A 12,372-nucleotide genomic window follows, 5' to 3' on the forward strand; every position below is an offset into this window, starting at 1 on the left:
AAGGCTGAGCTGCAGCAGACACTTCTGAGATCTTTTCTGCAGGTACATTCACCCTGTCTTTAGGTTCAGTTCACTCTGACCAACTGCTGCCACCAGATCAAGATTCAGGCTTGCAGGTTTTATTTGTGCTTGTGGCCGTTGCAGAGCCAAAGAGCTAATTTTCTAAAGAACTTGCTCCAGAATGACAGGTCCCAAACAACTCTGCAACACCTCCAGTCAACATGGAGGAGAGCACTGCTAATACTGGTGTGGCAAACTTCCAGGGACGGGGAGCTGAACCTCTCTGACAGTCTCCAAAGCACCGCTGGCATTGCTGTTCCTCCTGCCGTTCAAACTGACACTGTTTCTTTGGCTTATGTATGCTCCAGCAGAGAGCTTTACAGAAGGAAATATATCTCACTGCTCCCCCATGCAAGGGGTGGGATGTCGAGACAGGATACCAGTGTGATACCCTAAATGTGTGGGATGTTTTGTACAGCCATTGCAGCAGCAAAAGAAAGCCTTCCAGATGACAATAAGGCTAAAATGAAAAGATATAATCAACAATTTTTCAACAGTCATGGCAATTTTTCTGCAAAATTCTTCTAATACTTGCGGACACAGACTCATGAACCATGGCACTTCTAGTAATTACTCTTGAATTATATATGCAGTAAGTTTGATACTTAAATGATTACAAAAGTAGTTTTAACACATGCAAAGTATTACAGAAATTTTATCAATCTTCAGGTGTGAAAATCCCATAAATAATCGGTTCAAGTGCATGCTATAAAAATATAATTTTTTAATTATGGTTTGCTAGATGTTGAGAGTTTAAAAAAAAAGGGAAGCAAATTCATGATATGCAGAGTCAAAGTCCTTTCAGAAATAAAAGTTATGGCTGCATGCAGCTATATTTGCCCTTCCAAAATAAATTTGGTATACTTGATCAAAAACCATTTTTTACATCTCTGGGTGTAGAAAAACAGTAGGAGGCCTCCTCTTCTGTGTATTATTCACAGTGTTAGTTTGAGATTACAGATGCTGTGAAAGTTCCCTTCCCGTGCTGTAAAAAGTTGCAGTTGGTAGAAAAAGGAATCAATATGTTCAAGTCATTGCAAACACAGCTCCACAGGGCAGCTGGATACCTGTTGGTTTTTGGATGATCACTGACTATGAAACTTGAAGTTCATTAGAAGAGCATTGCTGCTCGCTGATGCTGACAAGCTGGGATACCCTAACCCTTTCTGTCCTCCTGGTTCTCTCTGGTGTTCTATAAATCCTCTCTTCACCTTTCCTTTTCACTCTCATTACGAAAGCATTCAAAGAACTCCTCTCTTGAGCTCTGTTTCTTATGGAGTAGATTAACTTGACTATTTACATCCCTGATTGCAGAAATCATAATTTGCTTAACTTATCGTAAAAAATAGAGAAATGTCTATGGACAAGTCATAAAATATTCTTTATTTGAAAGGTTTTATTTTAATAGGTTTACCATTCTCTAATCTAAGTAGTGTTAGATAATAAACTTTAAATATTCCTGTGCTTGTGGATGGAAAGGAACCACAAACAATGTCAGTGGGTAGGACTGGAAGAAATAAATGAGCTGGTTAGTTACTACAGGATCAGTGCTGCTGCAGGTCAGTAATGGCCTTTGCAACCTTGCAGGTGACAGAAGGAAGGAGAGAAAGTGCCCTTCTACAAGTACTCCTCAATACTGAAAATTATCCCCCTGAATGAAAGAGCACTGTTTAAAAAAAAAAAAAAGGTAAGAGATACAGCAGAGCTATAAAACAAAAACAAAATACAGCTCCTGGAACTGAGACAAGGAGCAAAGGAAATAAAAGCCATCAGGCAGTACCATTACAGGGTTCTGATCTGGCAAAGACTGCACAGCAGCACAGAATTAAGCATAAGACCTCTTTCTATCGATCCTCATGTTTTAGCAAACACAGCAAGAATGGAACAAAACTCTGCAGTTAGCAAGGGACAGAGGAGAGGAGTGAGGAATGCCATTAGCATGCTGTTTCTGAAGCATCCTTCTACCATGGCTTGGGACATTGCATTAATTTGAAACAAGGAGTAATAATGCAACCAGAAAAACAATGTTAGCATTTTGTTTTTCTTCCTCTCCTGATTTATGTCCTTCCTTTTAACCTACAATACTTTGTGGGGACGCACTGGTGAATGAATGAAATGTTAGCAGACACTACACAGAGATCTGAGGCAGGAAAGACAAATCAAGTGCTTGGGATGAAAAAAAGGACTTGCATAGATTATCTGCCCACTCTCATGAGCAACTGACAGAAGAAGCAGATGACCTGAAGATAGGACAGGGAAGGAGAGAACAACAATTACCCCAAACATGGTACAAAACTTAGTCTACAGCAATGAATTTAAATTACTTAATGATTTATTAGTTTTATGTTATGTTAGAATATAAATAGCTACAGAACTTCCTGAAAATGTTTTTCACTGCCCTCAGGTAAGCTGTCTATGACACAAGTAGCTCCTTCATCTATGTGCTGGGTAGATCCCTGGTCTATCTGGTTTATTATGCTGCCTGCTGCTTGATGATCAGGTTCCTGATGGAAGGTTCAACTTCCTCCTTTGTTAAGGGGACCAGCATAGATGGAGCTATCAAAATAAAAACAAAAAGGAGGACAAACAGCAAAATCTTGAAACAAAACATGGATTCATCATGATTGCTAGAAGTTCTGTACGCTCTAAAAAAGGCTCGTTATGGTCTCAATGCTTTAACTAACTGCAATTTCATTTTCATTTTGTCATGCTGACTGTTCTTGCTTGTGCTCCCTTCTCTCCCTTCATTAAGGCAGTGCTGTATCTTCATTTTGCCAAAGTAAAATTTAAAAAAAAAAATCCAAGCTTTCTGCTCTGCACCAGTTGGAAGCAGGTACAGGACTTCAGCACAAAGTGAGAGTGGACCTTAAGTATAATTGCATAACTGCAAAATTACCAAGAATGACTTATAGGCAAATGCTCATCATCTTGAATTAGACAGGCCATTAAGTGAAGTTCATTGTCTGAGAATATGGAAACATTAATCATTTAGGATCCCTTCACAGCAGTTCAAAACACAGTCAGAACTAGGCTGAAGTCATGTAAACAGGCAGTTACCTACAAAACCTGAACATTCAGGAAGTTCTAACATGAGTCAGTTTACAATTGTAAACACTTTCACCCCCATCCAGGTAACTTTAGTTCTGACATTTAACAATATAAGCTTGACTTTTTTACCAGATGCCAAGCATTAGAATAGGCAAACTTCTGCTTCATACTTCTCAAATATATATACCATTTCAGTAACTTACTGAAAAAAATATTTGTTCTCAGGCTGCCCTAAATAGGTAGATTTTTTTCATGTAGAAAACAATCTACTTACATAGTACTGTTCACTCAGTTCACATATATACAATACTGTAGAGATAAACAATGAAAATCTCAAGTTATATTCAATTCACAGGAAAAAGCATCTCATTATTTAAGGACAGAAGTAATCAGCTAAGTCATTAGCTTCAAGAATCTACAAGAATGCTACAAACCAACTGCTTTGTCCCTCTTTTATTTGCATATCAGTGCTGGTGCTTCCTCTTCATCTCTCTGCACCCATACAGCTGGTTACAAGTCTCATCTTCCCTTCTCTCCCAGCTACTCAGTCCCACCACTCTAACATTAGCTCTGGTTTCTGTGCTGAAATGGGTCAGTGCTGTATAATTCATCAACACCAGACTCACAACTGAATTAACAGAGTTAAACCTGTACATTGCCACCCCCTGGGAAGAGTCTTAACTAAGGAAAGTATAACATTCCCTGATATTTTAGAGCTTAAACATTAAGATTCTTTTCTCTTTGTACAAAGGATAACACCAAGACACCTTATTTCAGATGTGTCTTGAAAGGCCAGAAGAGAACGTGTCTTCCACCCCCAACAATGAAAGGAAAACAAACCTCCCAAAAATCAGCACTGTAAGCATGCTCCCAGTGATGTACTGCTTTGTTTACTTTTTTATTGATGTGAAATGTTCTATGATTCTATTGTGATACAGGTTATTTAAAAACAAACATTATAAATAACTTCGAAACAGTTAGTCACTGTAACTAAGGCAACGAGTCTCCCACTCAATTTCCAGAAATAGGAGTAAGGAATAGAGGTAAGAACAAAGTAAAAAGTTGGCAGGAGCAAGAAAACAAATCATCAGATATTAGTTTGACCTCAGGATGGCCCAGCTGATTAGAGAAAAATATCAGGTATGGCAAATGAGAAACAAACTTGCTGACAAAAGATGAGGTGGAGAATATGAAGTATATAATACCAAATTATTTAATTTCAATAATCATATTCCACAACCCATTTCAGTGAATGGAACAACCCTAGGAATCTGGGAAAATAACAATCCATGCCAGATAGCAGACTGCTAGTTCAGAATCTCAACAGCTACTAGTTTCCTACAGGAATCATCTTTTCTTGTGGGTGCTAAAGAAGTCACTTCTTCATAGAGACGTGCCCATTTGCCTCATTTTCCCCCTGATATTTGCCTCCAAATAATGGTCAGAAACCTTCGATGCTATCTACATGAATAGACCTTTATATCCCCACAGAAGGCTGCTGAGTTAACAGGATCCACCTTGAGGATCTGACTGCAGAATCAAGGCTTGCTTTGTTTCTCCCCCACCTTTTTTTTCCTCCTTCTTTTAAAAGGTTTATTTTCTTGACTTGTTCACAAGTCAAAAGTTCTAAAGTTATCTTGGGGCAATCTGATCCCCCCAAACGAACACGTGGTAGAACCAGGTTCTCTCAACACATTCTAATGGAAGGGCTGGTAATTACTGCATATAACAAGATAAACAGAGTTCAAGTTACTCAGAGTTGTCCATCAGCTAAAGAAACTTATCTTCTCAGCACATGTAAGTTCTTAGCCTGGGAACAAGAGAACTATCAGTAAGACTTTAGGTGTCTTGGTAAGAATTACAATTTCTTAATTTAATTATCTTGTATACAGTTTGAAAAGATTAGATGCAAATTTTAGGAAGTACATACAGTGGACAACAGGGTACAAAGAGCTGGTTCTTAACCACTACAAGATTCATGAAAGAAATTATTGGGCTTTTTAAAAGAGTAACTTTAAAATAACTTCTACCAAAAAAGTCAAAAATAAAACACACATCTCATTAGCCTACATCTGAACAGAATTTGTAGAGCAATACCACATAATTCCATTCCCACCATATCCCTCCCTCATTGAACAGCAGCAGCTCCTTTTCATCACCACAGGAGACCATTCCTCCTCTTAGTGTAACAAGGAACTAGTTGGGACATTTATTCTTGGCATAAATTCTAAAAGAATGAAGTCGAACGCTGGCAGTAATGAAAATAGCACCCATAGAGGCATTCAGAGCCTTCACTATGACACTGCAAACATTTGTTTAACTGCCAATTGAACAAGATCCATCTCAGCTACGAGAAAGATATAAATGGGCAATAAAGAAGTCAGTGCTCTCACTGTTCAAGGACTTTAAAGATAAGTGGTCATCCTAATATCCTCATGCAGTTGTTCCTACTCAGATCCTTACCACTCATATCAGACTTATGGAAATAAATGCACTGCCTCAAGCACAGTCTAGCAGTCATACAGGAAAATCCCATACGAAATCCTTCCACATGCCCATCATTATTAGCCCTAAGACATCTTCCTATTACACATTTAAGATTCAGCGAAAATGGGAAATGCATAATACTAAAATGCCTCATATTAAAACTATGATGCACTGAAAGAAAAAAATAAAGCTTTACCAAATACAATGACACTGCATCCAATGATTTTTGCCAGAAATAGTTATATAGCTGCAAAACTAGAGAAAAAAAAAACAACCAACAAGCCAGTTTTGATTTGTTTCACACCTTTAAACAAAACTCTGCTGAGATGTAGACTTATGTGACCCTAAAAGATGACCTATAGGCACCTATGCAGGTAAGGTTTGTAACAGAAAAGGAATAAATCCCTGTTGGGCAATCCAAATTTCACCTGCACGCCGAGAAAAACTAAGTTGTCAATTACCTCTTAGGCGTAAGAGAGAGTAATTCACAACCACTTAAAGTAAGAATGTATCTGTTCAGGGAAACAGTGTTCCCAGAACCTATGACTGCATAACAAAAAACCCCAGAGGATAGTTAGCCTTTCACACCGAGCTATGCAGAGGTGAGAGGGCTTCCACACAGGAGACCAAGGCAACCACTATGGATACCCACAAGCAAGTCGCTTCTTTCTTTTCCCCCACCCCATACCTTCCCTTCCAAACACTCCCCCTAAATGGGGAAAAAACCAAAATTTTGTGATAAAACATTAGTGACCCTTGACCTAGACTGTACTGTCAGTGCAGTTTCTAACAGCAGTGTAACACGGCATTTCAGGAACAAACTTTTCTAGGCTTTGTCTCATTTAGCATTCTTGTACTTTAAGCAGCATCTCATTTAGAAGAACCTGGTATACAAGCACCAATATATGAAGACAGTACAAAAGCAAACAAACTTAAGAGCAAATACCTCAATTATAATGTACATTTACCATATTTTTCATCTCTACCTTGAATAGTTTAACATTCAGAATTTGCAGATTTGCTTCCTTTGTTATTAAACAACAACTGCACAACACTGCACAAAAACCCAAGAGCAATGAGAACAATCTACAGCTTCTAATTTGACACTTGAATGTTTGCTTTTCCATACCTGAGTTACAGTTTGCTATTGAGCATAACAGGTATCAGCTTTGCCCAATGCAGCTCAATTTAGCTTTAAACATAATTTTTGCAAACATGGCTTATGAGTTTTTTGATACCTGATATACTTTGTAAGCAAACATAAGTCACTTCTGAAAGTGCAGTGTATACCCTCAATTATGTCAAAACTTTGAAATAAATTCCTACCTGGTAGGATGGCAAAGCAATAAAGCTCAAGTAGCAACACAAATTTATAGACAATGTACTGGCTTGCTTGTTGTTGAACCCAAGTAAGGCCTACTTTTCACAGTGCATGGAAAACATGTATTCTGAAGGTTAAACGTGTCAAATCAGCCTCCACAGACAAACAAATATTTGAGCTTCACAAACACATTAAGCATCTGCAGGATCAAAGTTTTGTTTATCAGGTACTAAGTAAATTAAATCAAGCAAGCGGAACTGGGATTTCACCCTCTGAGCTCAACTAAGAGCCTCAGAGCAGAATTTCTCACCTCGATGTAACTTCTCCAGCACTGCTGTGCCACCAGCTTGCAGTAACTTGAAAAACTAAGCAAGTGCAAGAAAACACTAAGCTTCTTGAATGGCATAAGTCTGCCTGTCCCCGGCGTAATTCTGACACTTAACACAGAGCCCTTCTACATTATCAAGGAATAAAATCAACAGGTTTATGTTGAATTTGGAAAATAATCTTGATAATTCCATTTAAACAATTCTTTAGTTAATACATTTTTTTCAGAAAATTATTAAGCTGACAGTTGAAGAAACAAATTAGCAAATCACTCCCCTCCTTCATACCAGCTGAACAGTACAAACAGAGCAGCCTTTGCACTTCCCTCTGAAGCACAGCCACCCCTGAAGGCAGAGTCACTCTAAGGACTACAAATACACAACACAACTTACTTTATTCTGACCAAACACACCACTATGGAGCAAAGCAAAGGGTTCAAGCACACAAGAAGCATGTTTCATGAGCTACTGAAGAGGAACACCTCTGCTCCCACACAGTCCCACAGGCTGGTTTTCATAAAGAGCAGGTGGTGCCTCACTCTCAGTACAGCATCCTCAAGTCAAGACATCCTGCAGCACACTGCAACAGTGACCTGCAGGAATGCTCTGTACACCAAAGCTGAGGGATTTCATGTTAACCTCATTCCTCATGACTTTCTGGCATTCTCACACTGTTAGAACAGAATTCAGTTTGAAATAACTGATTTGTCAAGCAACTGACACTTTAGCAGCATAAATGCAGCTGCTGCTAAAAATCACTCCCCCTACAAAAGACTGTCCAAAACCAGCATTCTCTTCCTTCCTTCCATCCCTTCCCTGCCCTAGTACCTCCTCCTTTATGTGAAAGAATACTTCAATTCCCACTGTATCAATTCCCCTTTACAGATCCGTGCAGCCTCTTTAAAAATCCACCTTGTACTTCTTCTAGATTAAAACTTACATTATGACAGAAGCTGATAGCCCCACATGCATTACTCTGTCAAACCAATGGTCCACACAGTTCAATATTTCACTTTAACATCCGCCAATAGCAGATCCTTCCCAGAAGGAAAGTTCTGAAATACAGTACTTTCATGTAAACATATTGATAATGGGGTTTTTGCTAACTATTTTGCAATGATTACTTGCAGAGGGGTTGTAATTCTTGGTTTTAACAGAAGGGCTTATTTAAGAGAAGAGATGAACAACTGTTTATTTCTGTGGGAAGTCTCCCATAGAAGAACAGCAACAAATCCTGAAAGAAAATCTAACTCAAAGGACACTAAGTGTCTTTCAGATCCACAATTGTTGCTGATTCATAGATGAGGTTCTAAAACAATATGAGACTTCACAAAGTTTACACACAACACAGCAGGACATAAGAGATCTCAGCCCCATATCACCAAATGTTCCTTAGAACAAATCCTGAGGGATCATGCAAGCTAAGTGTGAAAACACAGATGCGTATGTAACTAATGAAAGGACTCGCAGGTAAGGATGGGCTGATACTGATCAGCATAACAAACAGACACAGAATACCAGCTGCCTTACCACCCCCAAGTTTCTACAGGCTTTTTTACTGCGGGGCTTTTTTTTTTTTGAAGGGGGTGGGGTCTTCAAGTGTTACAGTTGGTTATCTTTAAGGGAGAGTAACAAGGAGACCCACAGCAGGATGTATGAGGTTTTTACACGGAATTTGGCCTCACACACATGAAAACACGAGAAAATACCATTCCTAAGAAACATCTTTTCATAGGCGGCAAACTGGCAGCGCAGACCCTCCCACCTTTGTATCCTGATACCGCACAGGAGACAATAGGTAGGACAGGGGAGACGCCAGGAAAGGACAGAGCAGCGAAGACAAGTATTTTACACCAGCTGGGATGGAAACCGAAGAGCCTGGCAGACAAAGAAGGGTGTGATGCGACGAGAGCAACAACCCACTGAAGGCACCAAGAACCTCCTTCGCCTTCAGCAGGGGAGCGCGGGCTCGGGGAAGCTCTGGCATGACCGCGGCAGGCGAAAGACACGGCGGCCGAACAAAAGATTTTAAAGGCCTGGCAGGGAAAGGTGGAGGGACGAGCAGGCGGCTCCCGGGCACGTGAAACTGCGCAGGGCAAGGGCCGGGTGCGGGTCCGGGGGAGCGGCGCCAGCTCCAGCCCCATCTCCCGGGCACGCCGCCTCCCGCCGGCAGCCTCCAGGTCGATCCCCTCACACCGGCCAGCTCCTCAGGCCCGGGTATCCCGTCCAGAGACCCTTCCCTTTCCCAAACAGGCGCGGGGCAGGGCTGCCCCGGGGGGAGCCCGCAGACCCACCCCCATCACCCCTCCCGGGCTCCCCCTCCGCGCCGGGGCGGGGGCTCGGCAGGGACCCGCCGGCGATGCGGGGCGAGGGGCGGGCGGGCTGCCGCGGCCACCTGTTCGGCCCGGTACCTGCGAGGGACGGCGGCTCCCGCCCGTCCCGCGGTGGCACCGGCGCCCACACCGGGCGCACATGGCGCCTCCCACCCAGCCCGGACCCCAGCGGCGGCAGCAGCCATGCTGCCTCCCGCTGCCCGCCGCCTGTCACCCGCGCACGCACGGCAGCCCGCGGCGGCGGAGGGCGCGCCCGGCGGCCCCGGGAGGGGCGGAGAAGGGACGGGAAGCTGGGGAATGCCCACCTGCTCGCGGAGTTTCAGGAACACCATGGCGAGCGAGCGCGCGCCGCCGCCTCCGCCCGCCGCCAACGACTCCCGGCTCCGCGCGCCGCGCGGCCACGCCCCCCGCCGCCACCGCCCGCGCGCCGGCCGCGCCCCCGGCCACGCCCCCTCGCCCGCCGCCGCCACCCCGCGTCGCTGGGGGCGGGGCCTCCTCGCGCCTCGCCCTCCCGGCCCCGCCCCGCCGCTCGCGCCCCCGAGCAGCTTCCCGAATGAACCCGCCCGCCCGCACCACCAAGGGCCGCGCTGATTGGCCCTCGGGAGGCGGGACAGAGTAAGGGCGGCGCTGATTGGCGGGCCGGGCGCGGCGGGCCCGGCACGGGCCGATACCGCGGGATGGGCACATGGGAGTGGGGCGGGTACGGCCCGGGAGCAGCGCGGCCCTCGGCAGGCCCCGGGCGCAGGCTCGGCCGCGAGGAGCTCGGCCGCGAGGAGCGAGGAGCCCCGGCACGGGGGTTACCGGCACAGGCGGCTTGGCCCGAGGCGGGATTGCTCCGGCTCCAAAGGCAGCTCTGGCTCCTGGTCCCGGGGAAAGGATGGAGAGTTGGAGGGGCACCGTGCTGGGCAGTGTCAGCAGGCCGGATAAACACACCGAGAGGCACTCTGACAGAACGCCAGACGGAACAGACATGTACACATAGAGTACAGAAAACACTTAACTCGAAATAAAGAAAGATGGCTTTGCAATGTATTTATTCAGTGTTCACCTCTTTTGGCAGAGGACCAGCGGAGATGTCATCTGCAACGCTCCCATTCTGTATTTTGACAGATAATTTACAGGCTTATTGTGTGCTGTACATCAAGCACAAAGTGGCATATTAGGATAGGTGCGACATAGGCAGGACTTGAAAAACCTCCTGTGAAAGGGACGAGAAGCAGCACACAGGACACGGAAATCAGACTGTGCTGCTCTTCCATAAGATAATGCTGCAGCCAGCCAGCATAGCAACTATAACTGGGAAGGGATTTTCTCCTGAATTTTCATTTCCCCTCAAAAAATAAAAAATAGCAGACTCGAGAGACTGAGGCTTTTTGGAGTTGCATACTGCTGCAGACAATGCTGATATGAATGTTTCAAGTTGATTTTCTTGTAGCTTCAAAATAGACTTACTTCTTAATGCTCCACACACACTTGAATCTACTTAAACTTTATTATTAACATAAGGAAAATGAATATTTAATAAAGCAATGAGTGTGTTCTGTGTGAGCACTCATTTGTGTGGTTTTGCTCTCACTCACGTCTTGTTATTGATTCCAGCAGGAGCCTGGCACATGGACAGTTTCTTTTGGAGGCTGGCAGCATGAGAGCAGAAGGGTTTTCTATGGGTGCTAGCTGAGGCTAACTATTTTAGTTAGCTTTGAATACCAGTGATCTGATGGAATGTGTTTGTTTGGGTTATTTTATTTTAACCAGTTAAGAATTGTAGTCCGATTTTACCAGGCAAAGAAAAAAAAATCAACATTGCCACACTTTCTAAATGAATGTTTTTGACATCTGGATATGTCCAGAAATGCTGATTATGATAAGTAAATGTTTTAATTTATTTCAAGTAGCCCTCTAATTTATTATTTGTGTGCCTATGGGGGATTGTTGTTGTTGTTGTTTGTTTGTGAATAAAAGTGTTTTGTAAATTGCAAATATGAAACAGGTAGATTTTCACAGTATGCAAAACAGTTAAGGATTGTGATAATAATGTGGTGAAGAGACCAATGGTTGTGGAAATTAGAGATAATTTTATCAATGCAGTCAGTGAAGGAGAAAATGACATCAGGAAGCATTGCCTTTGTCTGTCCCCAAATTAGACTGCTCCTTTTCAAAGTGAAAAGAATGTCTGGGAGCTGATAAATTTCTTCTCCCTGTGAAGCTTATCAGTCTATAGAGTTGTTCAGTAAAAACATCTGCTTTCAGCTCACCTGCTGTTTCGAGCAATTGATGTAGACAGTTTATCCTACACGAAAATGTCTCACCTGTCTCAGAAGCACCTGGTGCAGCTTGGAGCCAGGTCCTGATTCAGTGGGGGAAGGCAAAACCAATACATTATTGGTTTTCCAGGTCCTTGCTCCAGTATTCAGGATACAGCCAGGGACAGGCCTGTTGGCTGAACCATCTGCACTTAAATGTGTCATCAACCAACAGATCTCTGGCCACTGATCTTTGCTTTTTTCCCCCTCTGGGTTACAAGATAATACAGCATGAAAAAGTTCAAATGGTAAAATGCAGAAGTAAAAATACTGATCTTGGAGATACCTGTCTGTTTCAGTCTAAGCACGAGAGGTTGTTGAGATGGCTTGCATACATGAAGGGGTTAACACAGAAGTGGGGGATTTTCTGAGTGTTGTTTCCCTGATACCAGTCAGTTGCATGTGGATATTTTTACTCAGGCCACAATATAAATTGCTGCCTTATTCTGTGAAAAGCAGCCCAAATGGTTATTAGAACTGAAGCAAAAAAATGA

At 43.3% G+C, this 12,372-nt stretch overlaps 1 protein-coding gene across 2 annotated transcripts in view; it reads right to left on the bottom strand.

Annotated features, from left to right (window-relative positions):
• ANKRD28 (ankyrin repeat domain 28) overlaps positions 1 to 9,978 on the bottom strand; it is a 119,921-nt gene extending 109,943 nt beyond the window's left edge. Inside the window, exon 1 of one of the 2 annotated variants that reach the window (XM_030943540.1) lies at positions 9,881 to 9,978. Coding sequence is in view for 1 of the 2 variants with exons in the window: in XM_030943541.1 (XP_030799401.1) it covers positions 9,881 to 9,907 (27 nt within the window). In the remaining variant the exon portion in view is untranslated. The remainder of the gene's footprint in view (positions 1 to 9,880) is intronic. The other variant, XM_030943541.1, reaches the window with a different exon arrangement.
• Positions 9,979 to 12,372: the final 2,394 nt, after the last annotated feature.

This window comes from Camarhynchus parvulus, chromosome 2 (assembly GCF_901933205.1).
Source record: "Camarhynchus parvulus chromosome 2, STF_HiC, whole genome shotgun sequence".
NCBI lineage: Eukaryota > Metazoa > Chordata > Aves > Passeriformes > Thraupidae > Camarhynchus > Camarhynchus parvulus.